Source organism: Doryrhamphus excisus, chromosome 4 (assembly GCF_030265055.1).
Source record: "Doryrhamphus excisus isolate RoL2022-K1 chromosome 4, RoL_Dexc_1.0, whole genome shotgun sequence".
In the NCBI taxonomy this organism is placed as follows: domain Eukaryota; kingdom Metazoa; phylum Chordata; class Actinopteri; order Syngnathiformes; family Syngnathidae; genus Doryrhamphus; species Doryrhamphus excisus.
In genome coordinates, this window is record NC_080469.1 from 23,598,155 (window position 1) to 23,614,984 (window position 16,830).

The window sequence follows — 16,830 nt, forward strand, 5'->3', positions numbered from 1 at the left end:
CAACAGCAACACAAATGCAAATAATTCTGCAGCAACACATGGATGAATCTGACATCCATAAAAACAGCTTATAAACAGAAAAACGAGGCGCAATTATTTTATGTCTATTTAATCCCAGGATTCAGGCTGCACAAATGGGATCTCAACGACAATTATTTTGATTCGTCTGCACTTTTGCCCATCATCCGGCCACAAACATACACTTCGTAAAAGCAGCTTTTACACCATGAACACAATAAACAACTGTGACAAAATAGACATGATGTTCCAGTTATTTGAAATAAATAACTGGCGAGGACCTCCTACCACATCCCAAATAATAAGCATGCCACAAGCAAGTAAAGAAAATGTCTGGATGGATGAGTATCAGTCATTATTTACCAGTGGGCCAATATTTTGCTCTACCAAGACAGTGTTTTGTATGCAGGGTCTTACTCGATAGCTTAATTATGTTCTTGGTGAATTTAACTTTCTTGGAGAAACAAATAAGTACAAATAATCAGCAAAAATGACAACTTTTCTCAAAAGGTATCAGTCAATAAAGAATTTAAAAAAAAATATTGATTTATTGCAGTTATAATTGAATGTGTGTTTCTCCAAAACATTCTACGAATCGACATTTTAATAACAAAAGTAACTGGTGGAATAACAATACAATATATTGAATGGATTAAAAGCCATCTCGCTTTTAATGTTCTACTTAGAAATAAATTAAATGTGGGCTGATTCCCATGCAAATTTAAAATATCCACACCAGGGAAAAAAAATAACACCAAAGTACTATATTCAAATGAAGTACATTTAAAACACTATTTCTCTATAGAAGATAAAAAGTTTTACTCCAACACTTGGTGCATGCTGCTCTGTCCTGCTGCTCCTTCAGCCATCTTAGGTGTTCATGCTCTCATCGTACGAAGGAGGAGCCTCTGAAATGGAAATCATGACATTGGGTGTTAATTAGTGAAACGCCTTGTTGGTCTTGCAAATGTTCCCTCTTTTCCGCTATAGCAGGGGTCTCAAACAAGCGGCCCGCGGGCCAAATGTGGCCCGCAGGACACTACTTTGAGGCCCCCACCTTGATATGAAAGTTTAATGTTAGTGCAGCCCGCGCAAGTTTGAAAGTTCCTGTTCATGTTAAAGGTTAAATAACTGTTAATAGTTATCCTCCCTCTCCGTGTGGAAGTGGTAAGTTTTTGGCTATTTAAGTTTAAAGGAAATAACTGGAAGGCTACCGTTTAGGTCGCTAGCTCTCTAGTTTGCGAGTTAGCATGTGTCTCAAGACCCTGCAGTTGCGCAATATGTTGTAAATAAAAAGAGTATAAATGTGACTATAGTCGTGTTTTGTCATGTCTACAGGGCTCTAATAATGCTTTGTTCATTTTAATCTGAAAAAAATAATTTGTCTACCCACCAACTATATGTGGTTTCTTAAGTTTTTATCATTTGCCGTTTTATTATTATTATTATTATATTTATTTATTACTGATTGATTTTCTTTATTCTTGATTTGTTTATTTATTTTTCATCTTATTTTGTGCAGAAAAATAAAAATTAAGATATTTGAGAACAGTGGAATGTTTTATCAGAGCTTTTCTTGTAGAAAATTGGAACCAAAGCACTGAAAAAGTTTGTATATTTTTCTGTTTTTAATAATAATCAGGAAAACCTGATGCAGCCCAGCCTTGCCCAGATCCTAGCTCCAGTGGCCCCCAGGTAAATTGAGTTTGAGACCCCTGCACTATAGAGTGGTTTGTTTGGTCTTAAAAATGCTATTTTGCATCAATTCATAGCACAAAAAACATTAAAAAATACACTTCCATTGGTTTTGTGACTCAGTTCAATAAAAAAAAAACATGTTTGTTTGTGCAGTCACATTCTCTCATTGTATAAAAAAAGTTGACATTTTGTCTAGTTCTTGTAAACCCATCTTGGGAGTTGGGTGTCTTATGACGCCCGTATTAAACATACAAGCAAGCGCAGCCTCGACAGACACATTACATTCATACAAGAAGACATTCCAACTAACCTTGTGGGTATTCTGAGCTCCCGTAGTCTGGAGGCATGGTTTGTGGGCTTATCATTGGGCTAGCACTGTTCATATTGGGAAGAGGAGTCGAAGTCGCTGAGGAAGCAATGGTAATTTCCCGATTTGTGCCAGGCTGGTTGTGACGGCTGTCGGACAAAGACTGGCCCAGAGTATAACTGAATCGGCTGGTTGACACGAGTTGAGAATGCCGATCCATCAAGCTGCCATTGATAGGTTTACCACCCTCGGCTCTCTGATTGGCTTCGGCCGGGGGAGCGGTGGGAGAATGTAATCTCGATCGAGGAGTAGGACGAGGGGCGGGACGAGGAGGTAATGCTGGAGCAGTGACAGGAGCTGAACTGAGGTTTTTGTCCAGGGAGACATTCCCGATGTACAGGGGTAACGTCAACAGGACATTCGGAGACTTCAGGCTGACCTGGTAACACAAAGATAACACACATAAAAAATCCTCAATGGCCAGAATTTATGTTGTCTATATGCTAATTTGCTATCAAGCCTTTTTCAAAACCACTGCATTTCTAAAATGTACAAGAAACTACTATAGAGAAACTATCTTATTGCTCACATTGAATGAACTCATGACTAAAGAAACCAAAATTTCAGATGGAATTTTATATGATCCCATTGCTTTGTCTTGGGTTATATCAATTTGTGCTATAAATAAGCTTCCTGTTATGTAAGGGAGTACCGAGCCATTATTCACAATCCTTATGTGAAACTTTTCTGTGCATTATAACACATGAAAACGAGTTAATATGAGCTAGTTTACAATGCACATCATTGGGATACCACTATTTTGACTATGAAACCCTCTAAAAAAACAAACCCTCTAACAACATTGCATAGTTTGATATTCATCATAAAAATTTTGATGATTTAAAACTAAAACATTTTTCCTCGGTGCATTGATACTTATGCTAAGAGTTCACAGTTGGTGCCAGTTCACACCAATGCAATTTGCTGTGGCGCCCAGTGTCACCAATAAGGTGCCTAGTGGCATGCAGTGGCTCAAACTGCCACTCGTAGTGGCCCGTAACGGCGGCAAGAACATTTCAAAATGTTTAAAATCTACGTCACGCCACTTGCATCAAGCAATCGTCACGAAGTGTCCACCAAGTGGAACCAAATGTGGCAGACAATCCGCCTATTGGAATCCGCTGGAATATATTGGCGTGAGCCAAGTTGCGGCAATGATGCTAGGAGTCTACTGGGCTGGTGCCAATTGGAGCCAGTTCGCGCCAAAGATTATGTGACTGGCGCATAGTGGATTGCTGTGGCGCCGAATGACGGCAACATGCCAAGCGAACATTATTATTATTATATTTATTTATTACTGATTGATTGATTTCCTTTATTCTTGATTTGTTTATTTATTTTTCATCGTATTTTGAGCAGAAAAATGAAAAATTAAGATATTTGAGAACAGTGGAATGTTTTATCAGAGCTTTTATTGTAAAAAATCGGAACCAAATATTTTTCTGTTTTTAATAAATGCGTTTTTGGTTTTTTTTGGAAAACCTGATGCGGCCCAAACTTGCTCAGACACTAGCTCCAGTGGCCCCCAGGTAAACTGAGTTTGAGACCCCTGCTCTACTTGTACCGATATCGGTATACCAATACTTGTATTGGTACGTATAATGATTAGTTTTCTTACTTTAACATAGTAATTTATCTTTATCAGGTCGCAGCCCCCAAGGGAGGATTGAGGAAGAGGAGGAACAATGATCTGCTCCTTCCACTCCATCTCCCTGCCAGCCTTAACTCGACCACCCTCCACCTCGGCTATGGTCCTCTCGTCATGGATGGGTCTCTTTGTCTCGTAGGTCACCCTCTGGAAAAAAAAAAAAAGGATTCAGTAAGTGACTATATAGTATCTCACCAGGTATCCCCATATGTTTACTGTATGAAATACATACAGTATGTACCTTTACTTTCTTCTTGATGTAATTAAGCACGTGGGTAAGAGCTTCCCATTTGATAATTGCCGCATGGATGATTAATTATGTTTTAACGTGAAGGAAAAATAACTATACTTAAGTGAAATTTTACCTGCATTAGGCTAGCATTGATGTTGCCTGTACTCTTGTCAGACCTGTTCTGGACGGTGGCAGACAGGTGTATAATCTGCCCAGGTATATAACCCTTCATTTCAGTTTGGGCTTTCAGGAACACCGTGCCGGTTTTTAATAGCATGTAGGTGAACTCCTGGGTCACTGAAGATGAGCAGGCTCCCTGCAGAGAAATGGACATATATAAAACCATTAAATACCGACCATACTAAACATAAAAGGTACATTTATTACAGGTAATAAAACGGCAAATAATAAAAACTTAAGAAACCACATATAGTTGGTGGGTAGACAAATTATTTTTTTCAGATTAAAATGAACAAAGCATTATTAGAGCCCTGTAGACATGACAAAACACGACTATAGTCACATTTATACTCTTTTTATTTACAACATATTGCGCAACTGCAGGGTTTTGAGACACATGCTAACTCGCAAACTAGAGAGCTAGCGACCTAAACGGTAGCCTTCCAGTTATTTCCTTTAAACTTAAATAGCCAAAAACTTACCACTTCCACACGGAGAGGGAGGATAACTATTAACAGTTATTTGACCTTTAACATGAACATTAATCAAACTTAATCATTTTTTTCTGGGTACATGAGTCCATATCAAACACAAAGGCGGGGGCCTCAAACCAGTGTCCTGCGGGCCACATTTGGCCCGCGGGCCACATGTTTGAGACCCCTGATTTAAACACTAGTGCACACGGAAGTGAAGGCAAGTGGTTGAAATGTCTCGTCCAAATGCGTACATCTCCAGTAAAATGGAAAACAATGAAAAATATACTTAATGCCTCACCCATATATCCGGAATTTTGTTCAGGTTGAGGGGGTCCAGCAGGTAGAACGCTTTCTCTGTGCTGTAATCTTTGGTGAAGCGTGGCGTGTCAATGAAAGCTCTCACTCTGTACCCAATCCGACCATAGTTGCCCTCAAAAGATGTTGGAGCAGTGCCTGAAAGTTGGAAAGGTATACTGATTTTTTTTTTTTTATTACTGTATAATTCACAATATCAGTAAATAAACATTCAGATATACAGAAAAATAACATTGTAAAATTTGCACTGTTGGATGATAAGGGGGTTGTAAACAGAGCTTCAAACTGCAAAAAGAAGAAATCATATTTGATGCACTTTTAAGCTGAAAAAACATGCCTTTTATAATGGAGCATGGATAGCATGGATCTCTCCCATTGAAATCGTTTTAACAATGCACACAATTCAATTGCGAAAATTGATGTGAAAATTGTATAATTGTAGTTCATATTGTTGTATTTGTAAAAAAAAAATGTTGTGGAATAGATGTTTAGACATTTTGGCTTGAGTTAATGAGTTCATGTTTGAAATCATTCAATCTAGTCGCTCCCATACAAAGAGGCCATTGAGTGGGTTTCCCCGAGTGGGGTACAATGATTGCATTGTAGGCAAAAGCCACAATACGTAGGTTTCATGAATACCCCTCAGGTACTACTGTGTCTATCTAAATACTTGGAATACCTGGAATGCGAAACTGGAAGGCAAAGGTATGATTTCCTTGTTTCAGTGTTCCTGTGGAGGACAGAGTTAGGTCAGAAAAATAAACATAATCACAATTTATAGTCATTGAGGGGGGTTGTAAAAGTAGATGTTTTCATAAAAACATAACAATGAACATAAAAGTGAAAGAACAGAAAGTTACCTTTGTCTGCAACAGAGATTGTGTTGTTGAAGTACTGTTCTTCAACTGTCCACGATGTGTCATTGACTTTATTGGTGAGGCCACAGAAGCCATGACAGTTCACCTTAACCGCTGCAAAGCAAAAAAAAAACATCTGCACTCAATCGTTTTCTAAAGAATATGTCAAAGTAGTGTGGATTATGTAGACCCCGTCTTGGAGAAACCCCGTCTTGAAGCTATAAACCACTGAAGCTGCCGTATAGTGATATGGAGGGTACCAGCTGCGGTCCTGCTCCAGAACTTGCAGCACTTCTAACCAGCAGTATTGGATCCAGCATGCAGAGAGGACATCTAACTCCGAAAAAAAGTGTAAAACCCGCCATGTCCATGTCTCCCGTGGTGGCACAGAACCAGGAAGTTCAACACAACCAACGCCATCGCACATCCAAAGCAGCACCACAAAAAACATCACTTGATCAACATTCCACACTACTAAATAATTCATAAAAGTACAGAAATGGTTTTATTTCATTTGAACATGCATCAGATTACAATTGAATGCATCACATCATCAGTTCCCACTTCCACATGTCCAAAAGGAGTAGGAAGAAGCAAAGCTTATTAAATCCTACCCCTCCATCTGGTACTTTTACAATCAGTAACTGTTACATTTGTTCACTTCCTGCTTTCATAATATAGTTTAACTTTTTTTTTAACTTTATTTTATAAATTTTTATTTAGTGGAACCTCGATGAATGAAAATGACAAATGAACAGTCAAGGTTACATAAAGTTTATTACTTTTGATACAGTGTATTCACATTAGTATGCTATTACATTTACATTAAAAATAATAATGTTACCGGCGGCACGGCGGTCTGGTGGTTAGTGCGCAGACCTCACAGCTAGGAGACCAGGGTTCGGTCCCCGCCCTCGGCCATCTCTGTGTGGAGTTTGCATGTTCTCCCTGTGCATGCGTGGGTTTTCTCCGGGTACTCCGGGTAGGTTAATTGGCCACTCCAAATTGTCCATAGGTATGAATGCGAGTGTGAATGGTTGTTTGTCTATATGTGCCCTGTGATTGGCTGGCGACCAGTCCAGGGTGTACCCCGCCTCTCGCCCGAAGACAGCTGGGATAGGCTCCAGCACCCCCCGCGACCCTCGTGAGGAAAAAAGCGGTAGAAAATGAATGAATGAATGAATGAATAATAATGTTACCAATATTGTTTATCGACAATAATTTGTAGGAAATTTGTAATCATGATGGCCATATGTTTATATAGTTTAAACAATTCTAAATGTATATAAATACCTCATGAAAGGGATAAATGAACAATTAAGGCGACTTTTATCTTTACCGAAGACAAGATTATTGATGTGACTGTGACCCGGAGACACCATGTGGCAACAAGCTGGCACATGATGTCTTTGGGAAAACACATCAAGAATCTCGTGATTTAGAACATATCGCTATTGTTTTGTTTTTTTAAAACAAACTAGGCTCTTCAACGCAATAGTAATTTAGAGCGGCACTTCCCACGGGGACATCTCTGCATGTTAATGTTGCGCTTCCTTCTTCATGCGGGTGGCGGGGATGCCGGTGTGAAACCCTTTGTTATGAACACAATGGGGCAACCGGATCGAAAAATCTGCAATATCAGTCTTGTCAAGTGTCTAAGCATACAGACAAATGACCTGAGCACCATCAGAATACTACTACTACTACTTCTATTCTCCACTAGTACCACACCTGTCCAAACCTGAGAACTTGAGGTAGTCCAACATCTACATAAGTGGGTTCAAAAGTCAGCAAACAATGGCGCTTTCTTTTTGTCCACCTCAGACAAAAACAAATCTCATTCAATTCGTAATCTGAATCTTGTACGAAAACACCAACAATTTGATTTTCCATTTCTTCTCTATCTTCTTTTTTTTTTTTTTACCATTTACAGTATGTTGTTAATCATGGATACTTTTTATGTCCTTATTTATTTTCTGTTTTGCACCATTTGGTGCCAATTTATTTGAAAGTGATGCCACATTTGCTGTATATGTTTTTGTCTAAATAAAAAATGAAAAAAAAAAACATCACTAACTCGACACAGTATGACTTCTTGTGTTCGTCATTCATAAAAGAAAGAAATCTGACCCGTATTCAACTCTTGTTCTTCTGTTCCCACATTCTCCGACAGCCAGTCCACCTTAAAATACCCTTTTTTAACTTTAGTATGGTGAGTGGAATTTACAGGTCAGGATGGATTATATTTTGTTGCACAGCAAGGATTTCGTCTGCCCAGAGAACACAAGATCAGTGTGTGATTGCTTTGAGACAATGTTGACTGGGACACTTGTGTTTACTATTCAAATAAAGAATAATGTAATGTAAGACTATATTTACTTGTTCTGGAACACAACTATAAAGTAATGACAAACCCAAACCAAATCTACTGCTCTCCAAAATAACAACCATGTGATAGTATGCATGGGGAAAACACAACATATATACATAATATATGTGTGTGTATGAAAGGAAAAGACAGAATAAAAGTCCAGTTCTTCTAGTTGTCCTAAGTTAAAGATTAATAATGTTTATATTTCTTATGTGTAACAAAGAAATTGAATATTAAAAAGAATATGTGAAAAACATTGACTTTTAATAACAATACACAGTGACGGACATTGTGAAGAGTGCAAAAATATTTACAGAAACTTATGTACTAACTAGAAGAGTTAATGTTACATGACGTAATGTACAACAAAGAATAACTAATGTGAGTGACCCACATATCATTATGCAAGATGTACCATTTGGCACAAGTCGCTTTTCGAGCCGGGCAAGAACCAGAAAAACCAGCTCTTGCTGGGCGCCCTCGTGGCGCTTTGATAACTACCCCAAACGCACACATCAGCTTTGACTTAGCAAAACTGTGATCACCATTTTTGTATTGGTAGTCTAAATTAATAGAAAGACAAACAATAACAAGTGGATACTCGTATTGCCCACTTTGTAACTCTTAATGCGGAAGTATAATTTGCTGTATTTACAGTAAGTGTGCTCAGAAATTCAAGAAAATACCCTGAAAACATGAATTTGGAATTTGAATGCAACCCCTTATTGTTCATAACAACATGATGTGATTTAAATGTCTGGTTTCTATTAAATAAACAACTGTTTATTTTCAGACATGCACCATCTTTTAGCTTGATTTAAAAGTTTCACTTCAATTGGAGCAGTTAAGACGTGCAAATATATATAATCCTGCCTTGTCATTTGTCTGCCTTTGTGTAAATAAAATAAGCTAAAAAATTCAATAATTTAGTCTCTTCTAAAGACTAAATGATAAATAAAAGCTACCTTGGTCCCAGGAATGTCCATTTAGTCCGTTTAGTTTGAGTCTAGGGGACCTATTATGCTTATTTTTGGACCTTTGTATTGAGTTATGGACTCCAATAGAGCAGCTATACACAATAACCCGCACAGTAAGCTTTCTAGATCTTCCGGAGTCTGCGCCTATTCCAGCTGTATGTCTTTGGCTTTCCAAAATGTCTTTTTTAATTCATTCCATACCCACTCCACTTGTGGGTCCAAAAAGTCCGGCTCCCTGTGACATCACAGTGAGCCAGTGTAAAAAAATTTTTTTTTTTTTTTTTACACAATAATTTCAGTGCTCACTTCCAAATGAGCAAACCTCATTATCTGAAACTTTGAGTTCATTTAACAATACAACATTCTAACAACATTTATATGTCAGAAAAGTGGTAAAAAGCAAATTAGGTCCCCTTTAATTAGCTCCAAGTAGAGTGTGACACAAACAGGGGTCCAATTCCGGCCTCATTAAAATGTCTCCACAGTTGGTTTCACAATCCGTGAGCCACGTTTGTGCTTTAATGGCGGCTCAAAGAATATCAGCAAATGTAGCCAAAAAGAGTATCAGCAAACACGGCCTTTTCAGTCGCACGTCAAACACACACTTGGCTCCTAATGATGTGTTCACAGTCATCACAAACTCTTAGCACTATGTTAATGTGTGGAAAAACAGTTTCCTAATATTCTTCTAGCTACTTTTGCAGATATTCTTTTGGCATGGCTCCATTTTGGCTTCTTTTGCAGCTGTGATCAAATGAAAAGCACATACTTGAGAGGAGACCAGCGTTCAATTCCACCCTCGGCCATCTCTGTGTGGAGTTTGCATGTTCTCCCCGTGCATGTGTGGGTTTCTCCGGGTTTACTCCGGTTTCCTCCCACATTCCAAAAACATGCTAGGTTAATTGGCGACTCCAAATTGTCCATAGGTATGAATGTGAGTGTGAATGGTTGTTTGTCTATATGTGCCCTGTGATTGGCTGGCGACCAGTTCAGGGTGTACCCCGCCTTCAGCACCCCCTGCGACCCTCGTGAGGACAAAGTGGAAGAAAATGAATGATTGAATGTTGATCTTACTCATTCATATGCACTTTTCATTGCTTTCTGGATGTAAAACTATCATTGTAAAACTATACAATAATACATATGTTGTGTTAACATTTTTGGATGCCTGGAATGGATTTGATTTACTTTATTTCTTAGGGGGAAAACGGATTGTGTTAGAGTTGGACCTTCTGGAAAGAATTCATGACGCTAACCAATGTTCAACTGTATTCCGTATTACGTAAAAGGACATATGCGACAGAGCATCAAGACTTTGTTGACTAGAGTGAGTTATGGAGTGAATGAGCGGTGATTCATATCAATAACACGTTATTTATTTAATTACCGTTCCACAATGATTACGTTCAACAGCACAAATAAACTTCCTCATACATACCTCCACTCTAATAAAGCAGTGATGTACGTTTCAAATACGACAGCAACATTATGGTATCAATGGGAAAAAAAAGAGCTGTACGTCACACAAACAGTCAGTAACAAGAGTAACAAGAATACTTCCATTTAATCCACAAATAATGAGTGGTTGCTTGAATTGAATGTGAAATACTATTTTTTTTCTTATTTTTTCGAAAAATAAAAATAAAAAATTTAACTAAAATATATGTATTCTAATTAGATATATTTTATATAACATAATTTTAGATATTAAATCACTAGAAAGAAGATATAGAACAGAAACAGGAAGTATTTTTTCACCTGTTCAACTAGTGTTTGTTTGTGAGTGTGTGGCCCTTCAGGAGAGGGGAGCAGAATTTGATGATAAACCTACGGTCAAGGAGTGAAAATGTAATAATAATTCTAAATAAACACCGCAAAAGCAAAAAAATATATATTAAACCGACTGTTAAGTGAATTACAGCAAACACAAGTTGTGTTGAATCGTGAAAGATAAACAAGTTTTCACTTCCTGGTTCGACGACGCCACTTTCAACACAAAACTGAATAAAAGCTCTTTTCTTACCTTTACATGGTATCTTCTGCCCCACTGTGACCGTCACGGTTCCCGAGATAGTTTCACCGGGAATAAATACTTCTTTACTTTTGTCGAACCTGATGTCAAACGCTTCAATTTTACCCATCTTTGTCCCGATATCACAAGACCGCGACGGGCACCTGTGCTGCAAACCTGTTGTAAGCCCCGCCCCCCTGTACACGTCATGACATCATCAAACCTTCTTTCATAGCATCTACATCAGGGGTCTCAAACTCAAGAATAAAGAAAATCAATCAATCAGTAATAAATAAATATAATAATAATAATAATAATAAAACAACAAATAATAAACACTTAAGAAACCACATATAGTTGGTGGGTAGACAAATTATTTTTTTCAGATTAAAATGAACAAAGCATTATTAGAGCCCTGTAGACATGACAAAACACGACTATAGTCACATTTATACTCTTTTTATTTACAACATATTGCGCAACTGCAGGGTCTTGAGACACATGCTAACTCGCAAACTAGAGAGCTAGCGACCTAAACGGTAGCCTTCAAGTTATTTCCTTTAAACTTAAATAGCCAAAAAACTTACCACTTCCACACGGATAGGGAGGATAGCTATTAACAGTTATTTAACCTTTAACATGAACATTAATCAAACGTAATATTTTTTTCTGGATACATGATACCATACAGCATCCATATCAAACATTAAACTTTCATATCAAGGCGGGGGCCTTAAACTAGTGTCCTGCGGGCCACATCTGGCCCGCGGGCCGCATGTGTGAGACCCCTGATCTACATAGCATAGAGTCCAGACAGTATCCAGGGGGCGGTTCTAGCTCGTATGACACTCTGGGCACAAATGTGTATAAGCATTAATAGAACATTTATCTAAAAATAGAATGATTTAAATTCTTAAATAAAAGATATAAGTGACCTGTGATTGGCTGGCGACCAGTGCAGGGTGTACCTAAGCCTAAGCCCTACCGCCTCTCGCCAGAAGACAGCTGGGATAGGCTCCAGCACACCCGTGACCCTCGTGAGGATAAGCGGTAGAAAATGAATGAATGAATAAAAAATATGATAAATAAAATACAATATCTTGTAGAGAAGTATTGGATGACATTTTTAGCTAATTGGTTATTTTTAGCCTTATGCATTATTTTAGCTCTTTGAAGATATATAGAACTATAGTTTAAGTAAGTTGAAGTATTTGTGATTTTAGAAATAAGGAGTTAGTATGTTCTCTGTATAGGCGGCATTATGAATTATCCTTACTGGCCTTTTTTGCAGTACATTTAGCCAGTGAAGATTGCCTTTATAGTTATTAGCCCATATTTCCACACAATAAGTGATTTCTGATTGAGAACAAATTTTGCTTTGTTCAATATTGAAATATTTCTTGCCACCTTATGTTGTATATTTGTAATACTATATATATATATATATATATATATATATATATATATATATATATGTTGAACAACAAACAAATTAATACAATAAATCATAAACAAATATTTATTTTTTTAAGTGTATTTATTACAAATATCCCCTTCTCCCCTCAAAAAAAAAACTTTTATAATGATTGGTAACTCAACCACTACACACAATATAACAACAATATCTAAAGCGGCTTCTGGAGTGTCAACAAGAGGTGAGCGGTTGAAAATGAAGTACATGAAAAATTGACGTTTTCTTTCACTAATAAATAAAGAAGTGAGGAACATTCACAACCTCAATATATTCCAAGTTCATGACATAGAAAATGTGAAAAAGAAATAAGGAAGCGGATGAGCAGACTCTTCATTGGTGCCGCTGGTGTATGATGGTTGGGGGTGCGAGCAGGTTTGTCATGTTCTTCCACATCACACTTTCGTAAACTACAGACGAAAAAAAAAAATGTCCTTGGTTTTGAAATACTATCTCGGTTGTTGTAGGGTTAAACAACGCATCCCCATATTGGTGATTCTGAAGAAAGCTTAGAGGTGGGACACTATCAACAGATGGGACACTATCAACAGATTCCGGCTAGCAAATAATTTTTTTGTGAATCGAAAAAAAGAAACAAAAAAAAAGCAACATAGCAGAAAGTGTGTGTGTAAAAATGATTGTACAATAAAGTTCAAGAGAGCGCTAACCGTCCACTGTTTCAACTTTGTAACGGACAAGAATGAAAAAGTGTCCGTGTGGTTCTTCGATTTACACCCCTGTAAATGTTCCCTCATTTCAGTCCGCATTTGCATTGTTTCCTGGATGTAAAAGTAGAATTATTCACTGTAAAATGTTTTTTTTGGTTCATATTTTTGGATATCTGGAATGAAGTAATTACATTTCCATGATTAACCATGGAAAAAAATAGCTTCGGTTTTTATTGGCCCTTTTGGAACACATTAAGGACGACCGAGGTTCCACTTTAATAGACACACAGTGACGTCGTCAAAGCAGGATTCCCCCATCACACGGACTATTCAGAGTTCATCGTGACGCAGTGGGTCCTGGCTCGGCTGGATGAAGACGCCTTCCATGACTCTCCACCAGTTATGCTGGTTGGGTGAGGTCATACCATGTACTTCCCGTTGGCCGCGGATGGGGTGGCCGTACTGCTCTCCCGTCACACTCAGGAAAACATCGGTGCCGATATGTTTGAAGCGCACAGCATCATTGCGTTCCCAAAGGATGCCGTCGCACTGCACTGTCCAAACGTCCAAGTCATCGCCCTCGCCATTTTCCCCAAATGCACTGACCTCCTGTAGATAGAACAAACGCATCAACTGTACAGCATCTCTAAATCTCGAAAACAGCAAAATAAAAAGCAGAAATTTGGAAATAACTCCATCTCTGTGGAGCACGTCATTGCTTGAGCGCTAATATTATTAAAATAAAATGATGCAAAATCTAATTTTTATGCCAATATATACAGTCTATATCAATATATATTTGCCTATATCGGACATCCCTTGTATCATTTATTCAAATTTAGAAGTTGTGTAGTATATTGTATGTAGTATACTGAGAACCATGCAATATTTACTTGGCTATGTCATGACAATTTATGTAGTATTGTAGTGTAGTGTAGTGTAGTGTACCATATTGGTAATAAGATGTAAAGATGACCACAAGGGTGTTATTTCATGTCTAGAGGAATCTAATAATGTTAAAAATCATATTTCATAAAATGGTGTACAGGTTTTCTATGATCCAACTAAAAAAAAAATCACTTTGCAAAACTTCCCTTATTGCCTTATTGGGTCTGGAGCCAATTAATTGAAATTGATTGTTGTATTATTAGACATTAATATACAAACCTGATTATTAGACAAGGGTGAGGTGAAGTGATGCGTATGAAGATTACGACCAGTCTTCATGTGTGTGAAGCGTATAGCTTGACCACATTTAATCGCCGTCCCGCGCTGGCATGGGTGATCGGGCTTTCCTCGTATCTGCCAATAGCTGTTGCCGTCATCTGCGCTTTCCACTCCAGTTACAGACTGTTGGCCGCTCCCTACACACACACACACACACAAAATACACATTTCTCCAGGTAATGTATTAACCATTAAGCTACAGTAGAAGACAATATGGCTTGCATGATGGATGCTCTGGGAAGGGTTCAATGCACTGTCGAGGTCCTAGGAGCACAGACAATCTAAAATGTCAGCCGGCTAACCACTGATAATAATAATAATAAAAAATATATAATAATAATAATAACATTAATGGCTGATTGTAGTTTCTCACAGCTCACTTCATCATATGTAAACTCAGTCACATGTGCACATTTACATGAGATGTGAATTAACCTTGCAGGACCAGACCCTGCGATAGTCTCAGGGTTTCCATTTTTTATCATAATTGATTGTGGTGCACCGACATGGCAAAATTAAAGTCGCACATTAAAAATGTGTTGTTTTTTTTTTTAACTTAAAAAACTTTTAAGTAATATAATGTATGAATGGCTATATACAGTTTAACATTTTACACACATATTGACCACAATTAGTTGGAAAACAAGTTAAAATATCATTTCAAAATAAAATTCTCTGCCCTTTATTTTGATGAAGATACACTAGAATCACCTGACTGCCCTGTTGGTGGTTGCATTACATGTGTTGACGTTCACTTTGTTGCTTTTTTTTTTTAATCAAGCAAACGAAAAATAGTGTGTAAAATGTCACAGGCTAAGCCCATGTGTGTGATTCCTCATGTTTCAAACCCACTCGACTTTCTGGCATTTTTGTTTACATATTTTGCCTGGCTGGCAGCAGCTAGCTAGCTAGCTCCTTTTTGTCCAAAGGCGAGCTACAAGTGTCTATCTTACTTTTTTTAAATGTCACTTAATCTTGCTCTCACTATCAATACTTATGGCTTGTCTTCAAAACATTAGTTGTGTGTCTAAGTTGTTCAACATAAACACAGCTTTAAGATAGTGATGCTATCACAGGTAGCTTGTAAGCTAGCAGTACTTCACTGATGTTGAGTACTCCACCATGGAATATTTGCTTATTTTCCAAACATGTCACCTGTATATGAACAATTAATTTCTGATGTATTCGTATTACTCTAAACCAAGCATCTCTTTAATGTCTCTTTGAAATCAGACTAATAATATTATAAAGGTTCGGAGGGTCATAATTCACTGATCACATCATTATTTTGAAAGAGAAGAAAAGGATGTGCTGTTATTTTGAAGGCCGGAAGTGTGTGTGTTTAGCTTGTTAGAAATGAGCAGAGAGACGAGCGGCGACAATAAACGTGTCTTCTGCATTCCTCCTCTTGTGCTTTTGTTCCCATTGCGTTTCTACACCACTGGAGGCAATCTTAACTTGTTCGGTTACAGGAGATATACAGTTTTTTATAATTTTATTTTGAAATGGCCCCAAATATCGCTTTACCGTAATACAGACAAAAGACTGCCGCTTCCTGTTACTGAGCTTGCTTCACTTTGATATAAAACCGAACAGCAAACAAAATATTCGTAATTTGCTGTGACAATATAGGAAATCACATACATTTTAAGGCGGCGCAAGCCATTACGCCATGTAATTATAATCAATTTCATTTATTACATGCATTAGTGTTTGGTAGGTCAGAATATATGATTTACCTGAGCCGTATTTCACATCGTGGGAATGCAGGCGGACGTTGTGTCTGGTGTTTAGGAGCTTCACTAGAGACCCGCAGGTGACATCTTTAAACTCCGACTCTTTTCCTTCATAGTGTGACCACGACAGAAAAAACACCACCACTTTGACAAAAAGCCCCTGGCTTATCTCCATCGTTAGGAGTCTGCTCTGCTTCGATAAATCAAGAAAGTAGGAACGATAGTCTTTGGTAGGACCACGCACGGCTTACGTCATAGCTTGTTTCAGCCAATGACTCTGTGACATGTGCAAAAACAAGGAAGTAAAGTGTCGTTTTTTTCTCTAAAACTTTATTAGCAGGTACAAAATCTTGACAAATGTGGCAGTCCGTGAATCAAAACCAATGTCTTAAATTATCCCCACACAGCATTATTTTAGGGTTAGGGTTAGCTTGTTATTTATAACTTTAGATGCCATATTGAAATAACATTGTAATACTATGCGCTTGGCACAAACACCAGCCTTTTTAAAATTGAATTCCACAAAGCACCACAATTCCTCACACTAGCTGCTGTCATGACCGCAACCCACGCCAAAC

At 37.8% G+C, this 16,830-nt stretch overlaps 2 protein-coding genes across 2 annotated transcripts; both read right to left on the minus strand.

Annotated features, from left to right (window-relative positions):
* Window positions 1-89: 89 nt before the first annotated feature.
* On the minus strand, window positions 90-11,352 carry arrdc1a (arrestin domain containing 1a). Its single transcript, XM_058070524.1, has 8 exons — window positions 11,163-11,352; window positions 5,795-5,905; window positions 5,614-5,664; window positions 4,918-5,072; window positions 4,097-4,279; window positions 3,702-3,878; window positions 2,027-2,462; window positions 90-926 (listed from the first exon to the last, which is right to left on the minus strand). Exons 1-8 carry the CDS (start codon window positions 11,278-11,280, stop codon window positions 889-891), a joined length of 1,269 nt encoding a protein of 422 aa, XP_057926507.1. The 5' UTR covers window positions 11,281-11,352; the 3' UTR covers window positions 90-888.
* A 1,339-nt stretch (window positions 11,353-12,691) lies between these two features.
* Window positions 12,692-16,566, minus strand: sdf2l1 (stromal cell-derived factor 2-like 1). The gene is made up of 3 exons (XM_058071613.1): window positions 16,256-16,566; window positions 14,457-14,653; window positions 12,692-13,898 (listed from the first exon to the last, which is right to left on the minus strand). The coding sequence occupies exons 1-3, from the start codon at window positions 16,425-16,427 to the stop codon at window positions 13,620-13,622; spliced, it is 648 nt and encodes a 215-aa protein (XP_057927596.1). The 5' UTR covers window positions 16,428-16,566; the 3' UTR covers window positions 12,692-13,619.
* Window positions 16,567-16,830: the final 264 nt, after the last annotated feature.

Bases quoted from the DNA above. Each gene is read 5' to 3' on its own strand.
- arrdc1a (XM_058070524.1), bottom strand. From the start codon at position 11,280: ATGGGTAAAATTGAAGCGTTTGACATCAGGTTCGACAAAAGTAAAGAA. The intron at 5,906-11,162 runs GTAAGAAAAGAG...TTTGCTTTGCAG, and splicing joins GCAGAAGATACCATGTAAAG to CGGTTAAGGTGAACTGTCAT. The intron at 3,879-4,096 runs GTAAAATTTCAC...TTTTTTTTCCAG, and splicing joins TCAATGCTAGCCTAATGCAG to AGGGTGACCTACGAGACAAA.
- sdf2l1 (XM_058071613.1), bottom strand. From the start codon at position 16,427: ATGGAGATAAGCCAGGGGCTTTTTGTCAAAGTGGTGGTGTTTTTTCTG. The intron at 14,654-16,255 runs GTAAATCATATA...GTGTGTGTGTAG, and splicing joins CGATGTGAAATACGGCTCAG to GGAGCGGCCAACAGTCTGTA. The intron at 13,899-14,456 runs GTTTGTATATTA...TTCTATCTACAG, and splicing joins CACCCTTGTCTAATAATCAG to GAGGTCAGTGCATTTGGGGA.